Source organism: Stenella coeruleoalba, assembly GCF_951394435.1.
Source record: "Stenella coeruleoalba genome assembly, chromosome: 13".
NCBI lineage: Eukaryota > Metazoa > Chordata > Mammalia > Artiodactyla > Delphinidae > Stenella > Stenella coeruleoalba.
Window position 1 is genome coordinate 59,161,509 of NC_137159.1, and position 23,651 is coordinate 59,185,159.

At 33.4% G+C, this 23,651-nt stretch overlaps 1 protein-coding gene across 3 annotated transcripts in view; it reads left to right on the top strand.

The window, feature by feature from the left end:
- Positions 1 to 23,651, top strand: part of SOS1 (SOS Ras/Rac guanine nucleotide exchange factor 1) — a 153,604-nt gene that overhangs the window by 109,214 nt on the left and 20,739 nt on the right. For all 3 annotated transcript variants that reach the window (XM_079940715.1, XM_079940716.1, XM_079940717.1), the window contains 9 exons: positions 1,592 to 1,719; positions 2,506 to 3,161; positions 11,681 to 11,762; positions 12,520 to 12,642; positions 13,157 to 13,260; positions 14,413 to 14,635; positions 15,744 to 15,863; positions 19,989 to 20,151; positions 20,651 to 20,768. In XM_079940715.1, coding sequence (XP_079796841.1) covers positions 1,592 to 1,719; positions 2,506 to 3,161; positions 11,681 to 11,762; positions 12,520 to 12,642; positions 13,157 to 13,260; positions 14,413 to 14,635; positions 15,744 to 15,863; positions 19,989 to 20,151; positions 20,651 to 20,768 — 1,717 coding nt within the window. The remainder of the gene's footprint in view (positions 1 to 1,591; positions 1,720 to 2,505; positions 3,162 to 11,680; positions 11,763 to 12,519; positions 12,643 to 13,156; positions 13,261 to 14,412; positions 14,636 to 15,743; positions 15,864 to 19,988; positions 20,152 to 20,650; positions 20,769 to 23,651) is intronic.

Below are 23,651 nucleotides of genomic sequence, written 5' to 3' on the forward strand. Positions count from 1 at the left end.
TTTAAATAATGGATAGAAGAAATCTGAATAATAAAACCTGATTGTTAAATAGATATTACAATATATTTATTACTTCTGGAATATTTGAGCATTAAGATATTTTAAGCAAATTATTTTTATAAAAATTGTCTGGAGCATTGAGTAAGAATATGTTTACTTTTCATAGGTCATCAGTACACACGTGTGTGCGTGTATGTGTGTGCATGTGTGTGTATAACCTGTATCAGTTGAAGCAAAAAAGGAATTTATCATTACTCTTTAAGAGATACCTCTCCAAGAACAAAGTTCTTAAAGTACTAATGGATAATGAAGCTCTTTGAAAAGTAAACCTTTGTAAATTACTATTTTTTATGGTTTTATTTCTCAAGTCTTTTTCCTTTATGACCGAGAGTAAGTGTTCTTAAATGTTGCATGAAAGCTCTATTAATAAACGTCATTTCTTAACTTTTCCTTTTTGGTGGCCACAAAGAGATTTATAAGGTTACTGAATTATTGTCACTTACTGTCACTCATACCTCAGTTAACTGCTTGCTTGAATTACCGCCACCTAGTTGCATTGATGATTAGTAGTTATTGATGACTCAGTTCTTATTAAGTACAGACTTTCTGTCTAGCACATGTGGCATCTTTAGCCACTAATTGAAAATGTGCTTGAGTTTCACTAACATGTATATTCCTAGTTTTACTCAAAATCTTAACGTGTGAATACTGACAAAGTTCTTCATGATACCAATGTTAATTCTGTAGTAGAACTGCAAAGGAAAGCAACTTGCACCTATATTGTATGTTACCATTTACAAAGTGCTTTCATTTTTAATAACAATCCCATAAAATAGGCAAAGCAGGCGTTTTATAAGCCTCATTTGACAGATAGGAAAAGGGGGGCTCATAAGTCAAGTAATTTGCCCCAAGGTCACACAGAAAGTAGAGTCAAATTTTGATCTTAGGTTTTGTGTCTTCAACTTCCTCTCCACTATATTGCATCCTTCTCTGTATATTTATCTTCCTCGGCATTCCATTGCTTACAACCGTAATGTGGGAATCAGAAATCTAAGACCAAATTACACACTTCAAAAAAAATCTCATCTGTGTGTCTACTGTGGTGCCAAGACCTATGATAGTAAAAAGATAATTTATGTCCCTCATTTCCTTTCAGTAATATTTATCTGAGAAGCTGCACATTACTGCCTGTCAGAAGGTGTGATCTCTGTTAACACTGTTTCTACATTTTTTGTTTTTTTTAATGTAGAAAACTTGGTTGCATGTTGATATGGATAGTAATATAAAGGAAGAAAAAGACTTCTAAAAAGAATAATAGGGGCTTCCCTGGCGGTCCAGTGGTTAAGTCTCCACGCTCCCAATGCAGGGGGCCCGGGTTTGATCCCTGGTCGGGGGACTAAGATCCCGCATGCACGCCTGGCACAGCCAAATAAATAAATAAAATATATTTTATGACAGGTTTAAAATTTTTATTTATTGTGGTAGAAAGAGTTAATCAATGTTATCTTTATCCTTAAATAAAAATGGGATTATTATTTTTTGGGGCCAGAACTGTTCTGCTAATTCAGATTTGTCACTTTTTACTTTGCAGCAGTTAGAAGAAAAGAGTGAAGATCAAGAAGACAAGGAATGTTTGAAACAAGCAATAACAGCTTTGCTTAATGTTCAGAGTGGTATGGAAAAAATATGCTCTAAAAGTCTTGCAAAACGAAGACTGAGGTGAATATTTTCACTTTTTTTATAATCCTCCTTTTCACCCTGAATATTGTGGTATAAATTCAGGGATCCCAGTTCCCTCCTCAAGTAAACAATGAAGAAAATACTTTTAGTGACAAGCTTGGTCTTTCAGAGGAAGTGACATCAAAGCCAAGAGAATTTGTTATTGTTTGAAAAACCTTTCATATTTGTGCATTTTCCTTGCATACTCCCAGACAAGACCTCCTGAGAGTCAACTGGTAAGCTAAAGGAGAGATAGAGCAAAATGTATTGGGTAGATTTATGTCAACATCATTGTTCTGTCAAAGTAAAATTAGTAGTGTCTTTTATTTTAGGGATTATGTAACTCAAGGCATTAATTCAGATAATATGCTTCCAGTTTCCTAATTATAATATATACGTGGTTTTTAACTTTAGGTATTATCTACTTAAGCATTTCTAGATAAATTTTTTAATCTTTCTTTTCTTTCACTATATTGGGCTACTTTTTAATACTTGTCATTCTAAATATTTCATAGCCATGGTAGAAATAATCATTCTGTAGCTAAATTTATAGGGTAGAATTTTGTCAATAGTCAGTTGTTCTTTTTAGAGCACTAAAAAAATGTCTCCACTGTGTTGCTTTAGTTTCCAAAACTGTGCAATTTTGTAACACTAATATATTTGGAGAAATAGTGAAAACCTTCTCAGTGCAACTTTTTAAAATATACTTTTGCACTGTCATTTATTTACATGAATTGTAGATTTCCTGTCATCTTTGTACTAACCATGTTTTTTCCTTTATCCTAGTGAATCTGCATGTCGGTTTTATAGTCAGCAAATGAAGGGGAAACAACTAGCAATCAAGAAAATGAACGAGATTCAGAAGAATATTGATGGTTGGGAGGGAAAAGACATTGGACAGTGTTGCAATGAGTTTATAATGGAAGGAACTCTTACACGTGTAGGAGCCAAACATGAGAGACACATATTTCTCTTTGATGGCTTAATGATTTGCTGTAAATCAAATCATGGGCAGCCAAGACTTCCTGGTGCTAGCAATGCAGAGTATCGTCTTAAAGAAAAGTTTTTTATGAGAAAGGTACAAATTAATGACAAAGATGACACCAATGAGTACAAGCATGCTTTTGAGATAATTTTAAAAGATGAAAATAGCGTTATATTTTCTGCCAAGTCAGCTGAAGAGAAAAACAATTGGATGGCAGCATTGATATCTTTACAGTACCGGAGTACACTGGAAAGGATGCTTGATGTGACAATGCTACAGGAAGAAAAGGAGGAGCAGATGAGGCTCCCTAGTGCTGATGTTTATAGATTTGCAGAGCCTGACTCTGAAGAAAATATCATATTTGAAGAAAACGTGCAGCCCAAAGCTGGAATTCCAATTATCAAAGCAGGAACTGTTATTAAACTTATAGAGAGGCTCACATACCATATGTACGCAGGTAAGAAGCATGAACTTGCCTGTCACTTTTTTTCTGCTTCGAGCTGATTTTTCTTTGCTGCACAGGTCATTATGCCTAAAATAGAAAGCAAACTGACAGCAAAAGACCTCCGCATTATCAGAGTTGATTTTCCTTTGACTAAAAATACCGTCACTTTATATTTCTTTGAAATTTTATAATCTTTCTACCACATTTACATATGTTACTTTTAACTTTGCAACCAGAGTTATAAATAAAGTTACTGGGCTAAATTTAGACAGTGGCAGAAACAAGACTAAAAGTAGTGATAAATCAATCATCATTAGGGTCTAAAAATCTTTTTACTCCTTTACCTCTTTTTTTTCTTTCTTTTTCATTACTGAGATTATAAAATGAGTAAAAATTCTAATTGATATCCATTACCAAAATTGTGCTGGTAGTACATTATATATACAGCATTGCTTTTTCTTAATTTCCATTCCTAAAATTTATTAAATTTAGCAATCCTGGGAGTCATTTAAGTTTTCAGTATTTTTTGCTTTTTACAACTGATCTTATTTAGAGAACAGTTTCACCTTAGCGCAATTTTTAGAGACAAACATAGGTGTTTGGAGGATTCCTAGGGGGTTGAGACATGTTTGTCTTTAAATGGGCTGCATCAAATATCGTGTTTGAGAGTAAGGAACAAATATAATGATCGATTTTTTTAAAGTAATTTTATTTCTTCTAATAAAGTAACATGATAATCCAGTGTTCTTCAACTTCCCTACATAGTAGGAAATTTGACGATTGTAAAATACTGTGGAAAGAGCACTCACTGTTAGATTCACACCTTCACTCTATCACAGTTCCTTAAGGTTTTAGAACCTTAGTTTTCATCTCAAAAATCAACATCACAACAGCTGTCTTAGAATATTGTTGGAAAGAATAAATGAAATATGTGAAAGCTCTTGATAAATATAAACTTATTTTCAAAGAATGCTTTTATTACAAAGACATATAAAATCAAACACAGCTCTTATAAGTGCTATTCTTAAATAGTTGAATGTGTAAGTTAACTTCCATCCCCAAACTTTTTGCTTAAATATATTTCTATCTCTAGGATATGTGTGTTTCTGGGGAAATTTCTCCAGTTTTGAAAGTCCTTCAAATGGGTTCTCAGTTTTCTCTGGAAACTATTCTGGCACCAGTTGAATCTGGTAGTTCTTTTGCTAGTCTTTTCCATAGTGAAATAATAGTGTTTTCCGTAGGCTAATTTTAAAAGCAGTTTGGGCCCTTTAAGTGTATATCATTTGGTAGTAGCAGGCAGTAACTGAAACATGTTGAATATAATGAAAGAAGACTCTGGGATTCCAATTTTACTATTGATTTTTCACCTAGAAACTTCTGTAGTCAGTATATTCATTTTACTGACCCAAAAATAAAAAACAGATCAAAGCACAGAAAATTTAAATAAGCTGCCGAGGATTCTACATGAAAAATAGATTATTCTGTCATCTTTTTTTACATATGAAACTTATTTTGAGAGGTACAATTTTCCGTAATTAATATGACCTGTTTATTTAGTTGATGACCATCAGCTTCTTTAAGATCTAGAATACAGCTTAAAAAAATGTTTTTATTCATTACCTGAAATTTGTAGTTGCAAAATTGTTATTTCTTTGCTACTTCTGCAGGAATTTTTAAGGTTATAAAGGTTCAGGTTATTCTTCTTGCCACATTATTCTGATTTTTGTGTCTTGGAAGATTCACAGAACTTTTTATCATAAACATTCTAAACTGTTCATCGTTTTAAGTACCTTTGTTTTGGGTTCTTAGACAATTTAGAGTAGAATTAATCCTTAGATTCTTATCTATGTGAGGCAGAAGTTGTTTTTTTTTTCTTTCTGTAGAGCAATACAAGTGGCAGGTGCTAAAGAAGACTTGCTAGTGTTTACTATCACAAGTCAGTGGTATTTGATTTGGAAAATATTTTCAAATTTCAAAATTTTTAATATAATTGTTTCTTTAAAGCTCCTATTGTTAATGATAAAAATTTTCTTTACTGCTTGCTTTATTTCACAGAACTGACTTATGATTATTAATAAGCAGTTACAGAACTACAAGTAAATATTTTTTTTTCAGGGGACTGTGCCTTTTATTTTTTGAATGAGGAAACTTCAAAACAAGCAAAACTAGAACAAGCATAGCTTGATAGTTTTTCTTTAGTCTTGGCAGTCTGTTCTCCTTAACGTACACAATGCTAGCTAAGTCTGTAGACACAGTACTTTTGCTATGGTGTTTTATTAGTTACTTTTGATAGTTGCTCTCATTTACATTAATTTTTAGCTTTTGAATAGAATAACTTAAATGGTTTTATTTCTAGTTAATATAAAACACTTAATTTATAGAACTTTGCAAAGTTAGGTGTATTCAAATTTAAATTGACAAGATTTTTTACTTTTTTAAAATGTTAAAGTTTTTTTAAAAATTCCTTTCATTAATTTCTTGAGGAATAAAAAGCCACTGTTGGGTTCAGAAGTGTTGTAGCTAAGCTTTTTGACATTTTTCTTTCCTATCTTATTTTGAAGCTTAATTGAATATTTTAATTTATGTCATAAATATATTACTAGTGTAACTAAAACCCGTAAGCAGCTTTCATGAATTGTGATTTACCGTACACACGGTACGGTAAATAATTAATAAGTATTAATTATTAGCTTATTTGACTTCTGTAAGGTCTGTGACTGAATGTATTACTGGCAATATAGAATGTGTTTTTAATAGACCATGTATGAACTTGTAAAACATGAAAGCAGCTATTTTTTTAAGGTCTTTTCCAGCTCAGATGGACTCTTGGTCCTCACTACAATGATAATAGATCAGCTATTTGTTTAAAGAACTGTTGGTCTGCTCTATTTAATTTTGGTTCAGTTGGTTGATAGGTATTTTATCAGAGAACATACAGTGCAAGTTGTGGCTTACACTGAAACAAAAACTAAAATTTAACTTGCATATTTTTATTACATTGTATAGAATTATAATAAGAGACATTGGCTGTAATAAATGAGAAAAATCCAATAACTAATAAGCACTACTTTCAGACATTATCATAAAAGAAAACTTGTTTAACCTTACTTAATTCAGACTTCATTGTGGCTTCAACCAGCTTGATCACTCAAGTGTTTTAACACTAATTTATGAAACAGAGCTATAGATCTTAGATGATCAATCCTTCACTTTATAGACCAAAACCCAAGGCCCCTGAAGTTTGTGATTTGCCAGAAATCATACCAGTTAATTGCAGAAAGAGGACTAGAAATTAGGTTTCTTGACTCTTGAAATAGAGTATACTTGATACCATGTTACACTGACTCATGAATTTTTTCATTTTTAGAATATAATTTTTATTATGTATATTGAATAGTAAAAATAAAGAGAATTACTTGCTTGGTTTGAATTGCTAGTAATATACACAGTTTGTTCACTTCTGGGCAAACACAGGTCTACTATGAAGATATAGTCAGAGTACTGTTATTTTTCTTACTGAAATAGGTAATAAATTCTGACTATAGATAACTTCTATTTTAATGCATAGATTTTAGTTTGTATTTAGATGTTGGTCATTATAATTTTAGTTTTTAACAAAATCCAGTCAGTCTATTGGTGGTGTTTGCTCTGTAAATGTAGGTGAATTAGAAGGTGCTTAACTGTTGCTCAAAAGAATTGCAACAGGGTTTTATGTGGGATCTAATTTATAGTGCCTCAGGTCCAGTGTTTCTAGACATACAATAATTAGTTAACTACATCAAAACTTCAGAATTCATCTGAAATGGTGTGGGGGGAAATTGTCTAGTCAAGTGGATCATTCTGCATCTGGTAAGGATGTGAAGAGACTTTTACCTACAGTAAGAAAGCACAAAGCAATATACATAAAAAGCAGAAGATGAAAGTAGGAATTTCACTTCTGTTACAGAGTTATAGGAAATAATTTAGTACAAATTAATTATTGAGACTTTAAAACAACATGGGTGAAGAAATATGGTATGTCTGGTTTTGATAGTCTCTCTTAGAGAAATGAGATGACTTTGTGGTAGGAGTCTTTCAGAACTGACATTATATGGAAATAAAAGCTTTTCATACTGAATTGTGGGGAAAAGGTGTTTCCCATGCATGGTGAATTTCTCTTTTAAAGAAAATGGTATTGAAAAAATTTAAGCCAGTTGATATTTTTCTTTAAAGTATTTACTGCTATTTTATGCCCTCATATAGAAAATTTGCAAAAAACTGCGTTAGATTTCTTTGGAGTTTGTGTCCTGTATAAGCTCAGTTCTGGTGTTTTAACTTTTAAAAAAATCTTTTGAACGAATTTTTGATCTATAGGGCAGTGCTGTTCTATTTTTAAACTCTCTGATTTTTTTTTTTAAGTGTGTGTGCGTCAGCATAGCGTCTGTTTCCTTTTTTAAGGAATTCAAGAGTGATTGTTTATAAATCCTTGTTGAGGAGCTTATTGTTTCTTGTAGCGTTTTAAATGGCTGTATTAAAGGGAGAATTATCACATGAACAGACATCCTGATTAACGGTGTTTCACTATGGTGGTTGGGGGAGGGGTATTTACATAAATAACTCTATGTAACAAATATTTCATAAATTTATTGACCTTGCCAATAAAAATGTGTTAAAAAAGGATTAAATTTATCACCTGGAATCTAGTATGCTGTATTCTGAACATTAATGTAAATATACTCTGATTTCCTAAGATTTTGAAGAATTGTACAATAAAATATTATCAAAGAAAATAGCTTTAGAATGAGGGAGACAGGCAGCTAGAAGGCCAGCAGAAAATAGAAAACACGGCTCATATTTGAAATAGCCTGGGCCGAGACCGGGGACTTGATGGTAGAGTTGGCAGGTACTTGTACACACAGAGAGGTTGGGTAGACGGAGGCGGAGCAGCTAGTGAACATGGTGGACATCTGAGTCCAGGGCTTTGAGGGTAGAAAAGAGTGTTACCTAAAATGGTGAAGAAGAAAAACCACAGAGGATGTTTTTGCCATTGCTCGTATTGAAATCCATTAGGGGTTGTGTTTGAGAAAGAGGTTTGTGGAATTACATCCACTAGCAATAAACAGAAAGAGGAGAATATCGAAATAGTTGATTTTCAGTTTCTCCACAAATATTTGTGCTTATGTTTTAAAACCAAATCAGCCTGGCTTTTATATTTTTAACGCATTTGCCTTCCATCTGTCTCTGAAACATCACTTTATAATACAGGTGGATAACAGAGGCAGTGTAAAACTTAGCTATTATCATTGTCTGATAAATGTAAGTAGGTACTTTGTTTTCCTATAAAATTATATAACCTGTCCTTATTGACGGATACTTTTAAAATATCTAAGTATTTTAGTCCTTTGTATCATCAATAAGATAAAGGTTTCCAGTGATTAGTGTGACATATGTGTCACTATCACTGAAATGGAGAAATCAATAGAAATAAAAATAGCTTCTGGAATATGGAATTTTGTGCAAAATTTCAAATATAGATGTTATGTCCTCTCTTAATGTAAGTTTTTCATTCATTAGCAATTTCCCACTGCTTTAGAAACTAGAAACAGAGCCTAAATTAATACAAGCCTGGGAATATATGCAGCCTTTAAGATGTTTTTTGAAAGTACTTAAACTCTTGCCACTTTTTCTTGGTTTATTTTTAGCTTCTGGTTTTTTCTGTTGGCAAGACTGCTCTAATTTCTAATCAAGCTAAAAACAACTTAAACTTGAGTCACTTTAGAAGTTAATACAACAGTGATGATTGTGGGAGTGTTTATTGCACCGCCAGCTTCAGAAACTCCTCTTCTGAATAGTGTACAGGAAGGTACAGCTGCTACTTCCTAAAATCTGGAAGAAGGCTTAACAAGAATTACAGAATCACAATTAGACTGCTAATTTCTCAATGACTTTAGTGCCTTTAACCAAGATTAGCAGTTTACAGCTTCATTCTGAATTAATCATTCATGTGAATTTCTACAGTGATTATGTAACTCATGGATTCATTCTTTATATTTAGCTCTCACAGCTTTGGAAACCTTAACAGATCCTTTAATCCAGGGAGGTCAGGTGATATGGCAGAAAAAAGCAGTAAATCAGAAATCACACGATCTAGATTCTGGTTCCATCTCTTTCACTCTATTGTGTGACTTTAGATAACTCTTAGTTACTTCTGTCATATGTAGAAAGGGAAAAACAGCAGCCGCCCTGCTCACTTCACAGAAATCATATGGAATGAATTATGTGAATGCTCTTTGAATTCATTACGTAACAGACATCAGGAATTGATGTGATCCCTTTTGACTGATGTGGCACTGAGGCACATCATGACTTTCCCAGCATTGTCATCAGTTAGTAAAGCACTGAAATGGCCAGAAGTTTTGGTATAAGATGAAAAGGCTGTTTTAAAATAGTTTGCCTTTAAAAATAGCCAGTTTTCTTAAAACATACTTTAATTCACTTAGAACTTGCTTTTATTGTTTTTCAACTTAAAAGTATCTTTGATATCCCACAACTTTTTAGCCTGACTTAGGTGGCATTTGAGAAGAAATGGATCTGGATATTGATTTTAGACTTTTAGACTAAAATAAACTTTTCTTTTAAAAAAGGGAGAGGTTACCCTTAATTTTGGAACACAGCTCAGGGATATTTGGAGCATTCTGTACTAAGGGTCTGGCCTCTCCAACAGTGACAGCTCAGCATCTCTACAGTGGCCACTGCTTTTGCTTCCTAAGTACATGATGTTTGAGTAGCCTCACCTTTACATATAGATTTGCAGAACAGGAAGAAGATTCTTGAAAGGGAGGATTGTGATGAAACCGATATAAATCTCTGTTTTAAAATCTTGTACAGCCTTCTGTTTTAAAATCTTTTCTTCTGGTTGAGACATTAGTCTTTAACGTTTGAGGAACTCTGTAACTGAAGACAAACAATAAAATACCAACAAAGAGGAAATTACTAAAGGATTGTATCTATTTAAATCACTTTTATCAGTAACCCACTCTAGCCTCAGAAGGTATGAAGCTAAAGGAGAAGAGGGCCATTTAAAACCAATATATTTTTATTATGTAAATTTTTCTTTAACTTAAAAATTTATTATAATCTTAAATTCAAGGTTGTCTGATATTTAAATCAATTCATTATCTTGATGACCACATATACCAATAGATTGGAAAGAGATTTCTATTTTATGATAAATCCATGAATTTGATTTTGGCGGGCGGGGGGGAAGTTAACATAGTTATTTTATTTTAAGGCTCAATTTAGGGTGATTCTTAGACAGAATCAGACTAAATAGAGATTTTCCATGCAAATGAATTTGATTCTTGCTAAATCCTATGCTAATAACAGACATTGTATTTCTTATAAAGAATCCATAGTGTGTAGCCTAACAAAAATAAAGGGAGTTGCTACTCTCAATAAATTTATCATTAAATTATAGCTTACCATTCCTTAGTGATGTGAAGCAGGAAAAGGATACTCCCAATAAAAACACTCAAGTTAATGAATTCTCCCCTCGTCCTTTTTAAAGACTCTTACAACTAAATGTGGACCTTGATGAAATTTGAGTTACAGTGAGTGGTGAGTGTTTTTTTTATTCCCCATTATGGGAAGATGTCTCCCGCCACCCCCAACTCCCTTTATGCAGATGATAGCCCAGGTCTCTTGTGCTGATGACAGCAGCCTTTCTCCACAACTCTGGGAGAATACTGTCAAGGAGAGACTCAAGTAGGCAGGCCTGGAGAGGTGATCACACTCAGTCAGCTTCCTGCTTTACTTCATGAAGTATGAATGAAAAGCAAATCCTTTCATGGAAGGAGTTGAAGACTCCCGCTCTTATGATTGAACTCTCATTGCGTCTACTTGCAATGAAAGTAATTAAAAGTTGTGAATAGAGCCAAATCAACATATTCTTACACATTTAATAGTTTTAATAACATAGGTATTTATAAGCATCTTTTAGCAGTTTTAATTAAGACTTTTAGCACATAAAACCATTTAGAAACTATTTAACTTAATCTACAACATTATGAGATCCAATTTCCAGTCCTATGCTCTATTAACATGATTTAAAGAAATCCAGATAACTAATCCAGATAAACTAGTCTGAAGAGCAGGAAAAGTAATGGGTTATTGCTGTGGCCTTTCTGTTTACAAGGGAGATAAACCAACTGGTGATGTTCTGAGATCCACATAGCACATGGAAGCTTGCTTTTATGCTCTGCCTTTCTTCCCTTTGTATTCCTGTGGCCAATAATGAGTTTAATATCAGCTAGTCAGAGTGTGCAGAGGTCAAGAAATAAGTTGATGTAAAATTTTAGTATCAATGATTTTGCCACTAATTTAGGAAGAAACTAAAGTTAGCAGTTGATTTCAAAGTCCAAAGCATTCTGTGTGGTCAAAACATTTTGGGACTTTTAAAATTGACTATTTAATCTCTTTTGAAAATGTAAATAATAGTTTTAATCATTCTGAATAAAAGATTTTAATAAGATATTTTTCCTTTTTCTTCATAGATCCCAATTTTGTTCGGACATTTCTTACAACATATAGATCCTTTTGTAAACCTCAAGAACTACTGAGTCTTATAATAGAAAGGTCTGTCAATTTAAAATGTTTAAATTCTTTGTTCTTTTTTTTAATGAGATTGAGCTAAGATATGGAAATATATTGAATGAGCTTTAAGTTGTCGTTCATGAATACCTTAAGAAGAAAATCTCTTGGATGACCATTTATTTTATAATATGTTAGCTTTGATTATTTAAATACAAAAATAGGCAGACTTTTTTACATGGAAACTCAGTATGTGAAATTTCAAATTTACAGAATTAATCAAGTTAAAGACTATAAAAATGTAGAATTTAGGCTCTGGAAATTCAAATTTTAATGATTTAAATGTTCTAAACAGAATTTTTCAAATACACCACATGTTGAGGAAAATAGAGTGAACAAGTACTGTAATCAAGAAAAGTGTTTCATGTACCCAAAGAGCAGTCAGCTTTTCAGAACTTACCCTTAAAAAGTTTTATGTTGGCTGATTTAGAGTAATTACACAAGCCAAAAATGAATATCATTCCCTTAACTTTATAATCACACTTATTTTTAGACTTTGCATGTGTTCTTTATTATGTTTCTAGTTGGTTTTATTTATATTGGCAAGTATTAATTTCCTCTTAAAAAATTAAATCATTAGTCTTTACATTATAGAATCCTCACTTGTTTTCACTGATGTGTATATCCTTAGTATTTTTTCCAGTGCTCTCGATTGTGCTGACTAGTGAAAAGATTTGTAGTTTTCTGTTTGCATAATTTGATATCATTGATCTTTTCATTAGTTTGTTCTGTTTTATGTTAGGTTTGAAATTCCAGAGCCTGAGCCAACAGAAGCTGATCGCATAGCTATAGAGAATGGAGATCAGCCCTTGAGTGCAGAACTAAAAAGGTTTAGAAAAGAATATATACAGCCTGTACAACTGCGGTAAGCATTAAATAAGTAACTGAAGTAAATAAGCTTTCGTTGAATTTTTGTTTCAGAGTTAAATAAGGATGTTTCCCAAGCAAGGAGGAAGTAACATGTAAAATGAATGAAGTAAAGAGGAGTTATCAGAAATTACTGTATAAGTCTTAATTAACATAGAATTTTGAAAGTGGTAGGCCACTTATAAGATTAAAGTTGACCCTTGAACAATGTGGGGGTTAAGGACACTGACCCTTGGCACAGTAGAAAATCCACAGTCAGCCCTCTGAATCTGTGGTTCTGTATCCACAGATTGAACCACCTGCCTAGGGTATAGTACTGTGGTATAGATTTAGTGGGAAAAAAAAAAATCCAAGTATAAGTGGAGCCGTGCAGTTCAAACCCTGTTATTCAAGGGTCAGCTGTATTTAATTTGGTAAGAGTTACTCTGTTTTCATTTATACCACTCATTGTGATAAATGTTTATGTCCGAGTTCCCATGTAATTTGATTCTTCTTCTGTGTTAATGCCATAGAGTATTAAATGTATGTCGGCACTGGGTAGAGCACCACTTCTACGATTTTGAAAGAGATGCAGATCTTTTGCAGCGAATGGAGGAATTTATTGGAACAGTAAGAGGTATTTTTTTTTAAGTGCCTTAGTTTTATGTGTAATAAAAGTACCAATATGGTAACTATCAACTGACATCACTACTGCTCAGTGTAGTTAAGAGGTATTTGTAATAATGCCAGCATAACCAATTGGAAAAGTTAAAATTTTTTGCCAGTTTTGACCTACAAATTGTTTAATAATCATCCTGTTGATCCAATGAATTTTCATTTAGTAAATCAACTTACTGATATTTTGGAATTGGATAGAAAAAGGTCTCAATTTATGCTGTCTTAACACATCTGAAAATATGTGTACCAAAGGACAATTAGGAACTGTTGTGCCATTATAACACCACGATGGAGGTTGACTGGGACACAGTTAGGTGAATAGCGCATAACATATCAGAGAGGCAGCAGAGCATACTGAACCTGAGAGCCGAGAAACAAGAGTTCTCTTCCAAACACTGCCACTCACTAGATAAATGACTCTGGCAAAATCATTTTGATTCTTTAGACTTCAGTTTCCTTTTCAGTAACATGAGGAGCTAGGCTTGATGATCTCCAATTCCCCTTCTAGTTTTAAAGATACTTTGATTGTATAGGTCTAAGGATGTCCTAGACAAACTTGTTTCTATTTCCATCATACACTTTAAATGAGAATCAAAATATAAAGTGTTAAATAATAGTACTTTCATGCATAGTACAGAACGAAGCCACATCGAAAGCTCACACAAAATGAAGGAGTCCTCTGCACTGTTTGGTTTATAAAATGCAAAGTTTGTTAGATTAACAGCTAATGTTGTATGTTCTATCATTATAAATCTTATTTGTGTAAGATATATCTTTTTTGGAGAGGATTATAAAATAATATTTTGAACTGAAGTTTAGAACAATAGAGGTGAAAAGTTTCTACAAATAAATTACTTTCTCTTATTTAAAAAGGATATGAAAGAATATATACCAAACTATTAACAGTGGTTATCCACTTGAAGAAAACTGAGATTGGGATAAGGAATAGGGAAACGGTAAAAAGGGAACTTCATTTTTTAATTTTGATCATTTGAACTTTTTATAGCAAAGATATATTCAGGTATCACTTATACGATTTTAAACTATTTTTTTAAAAATAAAATATTGACTAAAATGTTTAAACGTTATTTTTAATGTAATGTTATTTCAGGTAAAGCGATGAAAAAGTGGGTTGAATCCATCACTAAAATAATCCAAAGGAAAAAAATTGCAAGAGACAATGGACCAGGTCATAATATTACATTTCAGAGTTCACCCCCTACAGTTGAGTGGCATATAAGCAGACCTGGGCACATAGAGACTTTTGACCTGCTCACCTTACACCCAATAGAAATTGCTCGACAACTCACTTTACTTGAATCAGATCTATATCGGTATGTAATTTGATGTTCAAGCTGAAAAATCCTTTCAAATGAGTTAACTTTTAAAATGAAATGCTGATCCCTGCCATGTAGGATTGTTATAAGACATAAATGAGATAGTACATGAAGTTTTGTAATAAGGCCTGATGTATGGAAGGCTCCTCTTTCACTCCCTCATCCTCTTTTCTCTATCTGGATTTACAGCGTCTCTCTTTCTGCAGTCACCCCTAGTTGGTAAAGTTAAGTTCAGATCCTGGCTTTACCAATTGTTGGCTTGGTATCCTTGGGCAACTTTAACCTTCTGGTGTAACTTTTATCCCTCTGCTGCTTAGTTTCCTCAAGAGTAAAATGGGGCTAATGATGGTACCTACTCCTGGAGCTGTTGTGCAAGGTTTAAAATAGTCCATATATTTACAGCATGTAGCACATTGCCCAGCACAGAGTAAGGGCTCAATGAGTTAGCTACTGCCATTGTCATTGAGAACTTAAGTCATTGCCATTTAGCCTTTTATAGTTTTCCTACATTGATATAATTACTATCTCAAAAAAATGTCTGTTTCTAGTTTTAAATTTGAACTATTTAGATTTCAAACTATTTAATTTTGTAAAAACTAAATGAAAAAAGGAACTAAATTTATAGATCTCCCACCAAAAACCATCACTGTTTCCAAAATCAGTGTTAGAATGTATTTTATTTCTTTCCCAGTACCCTTCCCAGGAGGGTTTTTTTCCCCCTCCTTTAGGAGGGGAAAAAAAAAAAAGATTTATGAATGCAGTGATTACTATACCCTCATTGGACTGATTATTATAACATTATCATTTATTTAAAAGAATTATCCCAAACTACTTTCTCACCCTAATTTGTTAGATAATATTTATAAGTGCTGGGAAAGATACTATGAAGAAATCCCAACCTTGCCCAAAGCAAAATGGTACTATAAAGCAGTAAAAAAAAAAGTACACAGGTACATGCATACAAAGTTTTTTTAAATCTATAGAAAACAATGCAAAATTATAATGTTTTTGTTCTTGTTTTCATAAACCTTTTACCTCATTTACTTAATAAAACAGTATACTAGAGGGAAAAGTATCACATAGAATTATGTCTTGATGATTTTAGAGCTGTACAGCCATCAGAATTAGTTGGAAGTGTGTGGACAAAGGAAGACAAAGAAATTAATTCTCCTAATCTTCTGAAAATGATCCGGCATACCACTAATCTCACTCTGTGGTTTGAGAAGTAAGTATTACTGATCTTCTTACATTTCATAGCAGTTATGTTATAAATTTCACTGCAATTCTATTTGTCTCATGTCTTTTTTGTTGTTCCTCTGTTCCTCCTTTTTTTTGCACTGAGTGAATAATTTTCTAATGCAGCATTTTAAGTTACTTTATTAATGATTATTTTTAGGTTTGCCACATACATCATCACAGAATTAGCTTCAGATTTATACCAGAATTCTAGTGATATGTAGAAATGTTACTCCTCTGTGGCTCTATTCACTCCCTCCCTTTTGTGGTATTATAATATATATTACATATAATTAACGATGTAGATCTAACAATACGCTGTTATAATTATTGCTTTACTACCATTTGCCATTATTTTCTTAGCCTGTTACAGCTTTGCTCTCACCCACTCTTTGTGTAGTTATTGGCAATGTATTTCACATACATTACATTTCTCTATGTTATAGGCCCAACAATACATTACATACACATTATTTTATACAATTGCTTTTTAAATCAGTTAAGAAAAGCAATAAGGAAAAAAATAGGCATTTATAATGTTTTTTATAATCATATAATTACCTTTACCAGTGCTCTTTGTGTGGATTCATATTACCATCTGGGGTCACTTGCTTTCAGCTTGAAGAACTTGCAGTACAATTTCTTATATGGTGGGTCTGCTAGCAACAAATTCTCTTAGTTTTTGTTTATATGGGAAGGTCTTTACTTTGCCTTCATTTTTTAAACAATACTTCTCTCTTCAGGTTTAACTATTTTTTTCTTCTGTCAGTTCAAATGGACTATTGAGTCCCTCTAGTAAAATTTTTATTTTAACTATTGTACTTTTCAAATCCAGAGTTTCCGTTTGGTTTCTTTTATAATTCCTGTGTCTTTTAGGATACTCCCTATTGGTGCACATTGTAATCATACCCCCCCTTTACTTTTTAAATATACTTTCCTTTAGTTCTGTGAACAAATTCAGAATGGCTACTTTGAAATCTTTTTTTGTTAAATCTGACATATCAGGTCTGTCTTGCAGGCAGTTTACTGTTGCCTGTGTTTTCCCCCAGTGAAGCCTGACATTTTAGAGGTCAGAGGGGTAGGGAGCCCTGTGTTCTTGGCTGTCTGGGCTAACTGCCCCCCACCCTACCAACCCTGCAAGGTTCTCTGAGGAATGAGGGTAGAGGAAGTCTTGGTTCAGATACTACAAACTCTTGCCTCTCTTACTGAATTGTTGTACATTTTCCTGAATAGATGTTTCTCTGTCTTTTTTAAAATTAATTAATTTATTTGTTTGTTCGTTTATTTATTTTTGGCTGCATTGGGTCTTCATTGCTGCACGCAGACTTTCTCTAGCTGCAGCGAATGGGGGCTACTCTTCATTGCGGTGGCTTCTCTTGTTGCGGAACATGGGCTCTAGGCACGCAAGCTTCATTAGTTGTGGCACGTGGGCTCAGTAGTTGTGGCTCACGGGCTCTAGAGCACAGGCTCAGTAGCTGTGGTGCATGGGCTTAGTTGCTCTGCGGCATGTGGGATCTTCCCGGACCAGGGATCGAACCCATTTTCCCTGCATTGGCAGGCAGATTCTTAACCGCTGCACCACCAGAGAAGTCCGAGTAGATGTTTCTTTATTTGCCATTTGCTCTTAGGGCCATTTCCAGAGACTGCCAGAACTTTATATATGTAATTATATGTATAATTTTCACCAGTTTCCCTGAGGAGTAAGTAAACAGAACTTCTTACACTGTCATGTCAAAAGTCCAGAATCTCAATACAATTTTATAATTGGAGCCAGATATTAGAGTTATATGTATTGGCCATATTTTTTATGATCTTGACCCATATTTTATAAGGGTGATATGAAGTTGCCACAGATCATATTGGCATTATCAGAACACAAGACCAGTGACATAAAGGAATGACTGGAATGTGAGCTAGAGTGTGGATAAAGACCAGAAAGCAATTCCTAACGAGAAATAAGTCATCTGAAAGTTAGGACTTCCTTCTATTTATGTTATTACTTCGTAGCCTCTAAAAAGTAAAACTTTGGAATTTGCCCGCTAACTGTTGCTTCCTGATTTCTTCTTTATCAAGTCAAATAACTACACTTCAGTTGCAGAAGCGCTTTGCCATCATAATAATTAAAAGTTATGTCTATAAAGAGGAAACATAACTCATAAGACATACAGACCATTTTCATTTCTGTCCTATTTTTTAATAGATTACTGAGAAGGCGGCCATTTCCTGATCTTTTTCCTTTCTCTTTTTGCTTTTTTTAATTGTGGTAAAATTTTTTTCATGTACAAATACAGTATTATTATCTATAGGCATAATGTGCAGCAGATCTCTAGAATTTATTTATCTTGTGTAAATAAGTGCTAATCAACGTGAACATTTATACATGTTGATTAGCAACTCCCCATTTCCCCCTCCCCCAGCCCCTGGCAACCATCATTTTGTTCTTTGCTTCTATGAGTCTATTTTAGATACCTCATATATGTAGAATCATGCAGTATTTGTCCATCTATGACTGGCTTATTTCACTTAGCAAAATGTCCTCACTGTTCATCCATGTTGTCATATATTGCAAGATTTCCTTCTTTTTTGACTGAATAATATTCCATGATACATGTATTTCTCATTTTCTTTATCCTTTCATTTGTAGATGGACATTTAGGTTGTTTCCACATTTGACTATTGTGAATAGTGCTGCAATGAACATGGGAGTGCTAATATCTCTTTGAGATTACAGTACTTTTGGATAAATACCTAGAAGTAGGATTGCTGATCATATGATAGGTCTATTTTTAATGTTTTTGAGGAGCCTCCATACTGTTTTCCATAGTGGCTACATCATTTTGCATTCTCACCATTAACATTGTACAAGGGTTCCAGTTTCTGCCTTTTCAGTGGAAGAGGTTCTTGTTCATTTGCCACAGTGGTTTTTTAGCCATAGATGTGCATTAGAATTGAAGTCACTTCCGGATAAATCATCCCAGACTTACCTGGTTTTTATAAAAGCTCCACAGGTGATCTCATTGTGTATACCTAGTTAATATCAACTGAGTTTAAAAAAAAAATGTAAACATATTATACTTGTATCATACCTTTTAAAATGTCTAGATAATTAGTTAGCTGGTATATGATTTGTAGACATCTGACGCTTTAATGCATAAACATGTTATGTTTAATTTGATAAGGCAAATTTATTTTGATAGTTTTGCAGTGGTTGTTTTTTCAGTGTTAGATCAGCCTCACCAGAGAATAGTGTAATCCACAACTTTACATTTTTGTTAATGTTTAATATTGATTTATATTTTCCATACGTGTATTTTATTTTTTCTTAGATTGAGTTGTTTACTATCACGTTATTGAAAACCAAGTTTAAAATATTTTCTTTATTGATAAGTGATTAGTAAATAAAAATTTTTCTCAAATACTAGAAATAGAGAGTAAATGCTCACTGAGGAATTCTTTTTTGAGCATAGCTTACTTTTAGCTATTTACTTGGATATATATGTACTTTCCAAGGATTCTTGGTATTTAAATGTAAAGAGCTTTTGTTTTCATTGACTTTTTTATTCTTTCTAAGTAATTAAAATTTTTTTATTCTGAATGGTGGTAAAACACTTTCATTCACTTTTTAACATTATAGTGCTTATCTAAAGAGCTGTTCTTAGAAATGTAGGTAATTATTTCTGTATGTCAAAGAAAGAAATTAAGCATTAATCACTAAAATCTTACAATTAGATGAAGAATAAGAGGCAGAGAATTCTTAAATTTGAGAATAATTTCCCTAGAACACACCCACATCCTAAAGACCAGCATACATTCAACAAGATGATAGACTGATCAGAGAACTCCAATACTGAGAGAGAATGCACCAAATATAATAGGAAGAATGACTGACCGGTTGACTGTATCAGTCTGGAAAACAGTGACAAGCAGCATGCCTAACCAAAGGCATTGCCTTCTCTTCCATTCACCTACTATTTACCTGCCATTCTGAATACGTATTCTCTACTGTTACACTATAGCTGCCCTCCATTCCATTTTGTTTGCTAAATTCTTTAAATCATATCTTCGTTGGGAAAACTCCAAATTTTTTAATTCACTTTTTGTCTTTGATTCCCAGATGTATTGTAGAAACTGAAAACTTAGAAGAAAGAGTAGCTGTGGTGAGTCGAATAATTGAGATTCTGCAAGTCTTTCAAGAGCTGAACAACTTCAATGGTGTCCTTGAGGTTGTCAGTGCTATGAACTCATCACCTGTATACAGACTAGACCACACGTTTGAGGTAGGTTTGCTTATCTAAAGGTGTTTTTTCCATTCCCTGTTCCTAGGAATCAGGATGTTAACAATTATGACCTTTAATTTTTACATGCCTCATCTATCTTTTCAGTAACAGCTGAAATGATGGAATTACCTAAATTTTGTATTGAATTGGTTGCTCTTTGTAAATTAGGCAGTCTCATTAAAATGTATTCACAGGTCCTAGCCTAAGTTAGAAGAATAAAAAGATTTCAACACCTTATTTGTAATATAATGTACAACTAAATGCTCACATACTTGTTTGAGGAATGGCAAGATAAGATAGATTTCTCACACACACACACTTTTTCTTTACGTTTGTACTAGGGTCTATGAAGATAGTCTCTTTGAAGCAGTATTATCATTCTTAGAATCAAACTGATACTGTTGTGTTTGGGCTTTACTCTAAGCCTGGCATTTTTTGGCAAAACCTGTGATTCCCTTTGTAAACCTATATTCCCTAAACATTATTTTTTTTATTGTAGCAAATACCAAGTCGCCAAAAGAAAATTTTAGAAGAAGCTCATGAACTAAGTGAAGATCACTATAAGAAATATTTGGCAAAACTCAGGTCTATTAATCCACCATGTGTGCCTTTCTTTGGTGAGCATTTCTTCTTAAATCTTTATCATGTTTCTGGATAAAACAACAGTTATTTCATTAAATGACTGAGTAAACACATGTCTAATATACCAGCAGAAAGTACTTAACAAATATTTAGCACCTGAATCCCCTTAGAATTTTTCTCTATGAGGACTTTTTTAAGATGAAGCCCAATATGTACATTCCACTTTTTATTTCCATATTGTTCAGCCATTCAATATTGTATAATGCTTACTTCTGTTTTAATATTCATAGAAATCTTTTTATTGACTTTTAGTAAACCAAACACTCTACAGAAGAGGCATGGCCATATTTACCCATACTTGATAATCATGCTGCTTATAAACAGTCTCACATGGCTAAAAACCATAGTGCACGTGCCTCTGGGCCCACACCTTCTACGCATCAAAATTTTACCTATTCTTTTTTCCTTCCCTTCTGCACCAGAGTAAGGTAGTGCCTTTTCTTTCTTTTAAGACTGAAACCTACCATCTGAATCTTCTCCCTTTCTGTAGGTTCCTCTATCTTATTCCATCATTTATTTCCTGTATTTTATTTATTTAACGTCTTTATTGGAGTGTAATTGCTTTACAGTGGTGTGTTAGTTTCTGCTTTATAACAAAGTGAATCAGCTCTACATACACATATATCCCCATATTCCCTCCCTCTTGCGTCTCCCTCCCTCCCACCCTCCCTATCCCACCCCTCTAGGTGGTCACAGAGCACTGAGCTGATCTCCCTGTGCTATGTGGCTGCTTCCCACTAGCTATCTGGGTAGTATTTGGTAGTATATATAAGTCCATGCCACCCTCTCACTTCGTCCCAGCTTATTTCCTGTTATTTTATATCTTCAGTATCTCTTTCACACTGGTTTCTTTTCTCTGCTGGTATATATGCTCTCATAATTCTTCCTCTAAATACTTAAAAAAATTATGACCTCAATTACACATCTGGTGTTTAGTCTTTTTAGTATGTGGTGTATTTTCTTCTAGCCTTTTCCTCATCTCTATTTATATATTTTCTATATAGCTTTAAGTTATACTGCATGTAACATTGTTATGTCCTGATATTTTTTCAATTGACATTTTTGTTCAGGCTTTATAACCAACCAGTTTTGTACATATACATATTGTATATAGTTGTAATTGTGTGACAGGTACACATTGTTCACTTTTTTCACTTACCATATCCTAGATATATTGTTGTGTTTTATTAGTCTTCATAATTACCATTTCTAATGGCTACATGATATTCTTTAAAGTTGGTATGACAGTTTATTTAACTGTTACCCTATGACCTGACGCATATGTTGTTTCCAGCTTTTTTGCTTTCCTAAATAATGTTATAATGAATATCTTCATAGTTATACCTTTTTTATGTATTTGAGAATATTTTCTTGAGCTAGATAGCCAATCTAACTAGATAATTTATATCTAGCTGGATATTTCTTGAGCTAGATATTTTCCCAGTCTGCCTTTTAGTTGTTATTCTTTGAAATACAGTATTTTTAAAATTCTGTAATCTGTCCATTTTTCCCATTATGATTTCTATTGTTTCTGACTGTAGAAAGTTCTTCCAGTCTAGTAACTTAACATTCAGTCATACTTTCTCCTAGCTTTATGATTTGACTTTTAAAATTATATTTAACTCTTCAGTCAAATTGAAGTCTCTTTTAGATATCATATGAAATATTCAAATTTGTTTCTCCACCAGATTGTTTATATGTTGACCCATGTTTATTGAATAAGTCTTCTTCATCCCCATTTATATATGGTACCTCCTTCTTTAAAAAGTATTGTTTCCCATTAACTTCTTTTTATTTTATTTTATTATATTTTAATTTTATTGGAGTACAGTTGATTTACAATGTTATATTAGTTTCAGGTGTACAGCAAAGTGATTCAGTTATACCTATACATATATTAATTCTTTTTTAGATTCTTTTCTCATATAGGTTATCACAGAATACTGAGTAGAGTTCCCTATGCTATACAGTAGGTCCTTATTGGTTATCTGTCATATATAGTAGTGTGTGTGTGTTTATCTCAAGCTTCTGATTTATCCCTCCCCCCAACATTTCCCCTTTGGTAACCATAAGTTTGTTTGCGATTTCTGTAAATCTGTTTCTGTTTTGTAAATAAGTTCATTTGTATCTTTTTTTAAATTAGATTCCACATGTGAGTGATATCATATATTTGTCTTTCTCTGTCTAACTTCACTTAGTATGATAATCTCTAGGTTCATCCCATTAACTTCTTATGCTAGTGCCCCAGTCTTAATGATTGGCACTTTATAATCAGTGATTCTCAACCAGGGCGATTTTTGTCCCCCAAGGAACATTCAGCAATGTCTAGAGGCATTTTTTGTTGTTCGAGTTGGGGGGTGCTAGAGGCCTCTAGTCAGTAGGGGACAGGAATATTGCTAACAGCCTGCAGTGCACAGGACAGCCCGCACAACAAAGAAATATCCAGTTTAAGAGGTCAGTAGTGCCAAGGGTAAGAAATCCTGCTTTAGGGACTTCCCTGGCGGTCTAGTGGTTAGGACTCGGCACTTTCACGGCCGTGGGCCGGGGTTCGATCCCTGGTCGGGGAGCTAAGATCTCACAAGCCACATAGCTCAGCCACAAAAAAAAGAAGAAAGAAAGAAAGAAAGGAAGGAAGGAAGGAAGAGAGAGAGAGAGGGAGGGAGGGAGGGAGGAAGGAAGGAAGGAAGGAAGGAGGGAAGGAAGGGAGGAAAGAAATCCTGCTTTATATTTATAATATTTTCATATATAATAAGATTGGTTTGTTGATGTTTCTTCAGTATTTTCTTTGCCAATTTTGTCTCTTTATTTTTCCAAATGAACTGGGGAGGGGGAGTGATTCCCCAAAATACAGTTGGAAT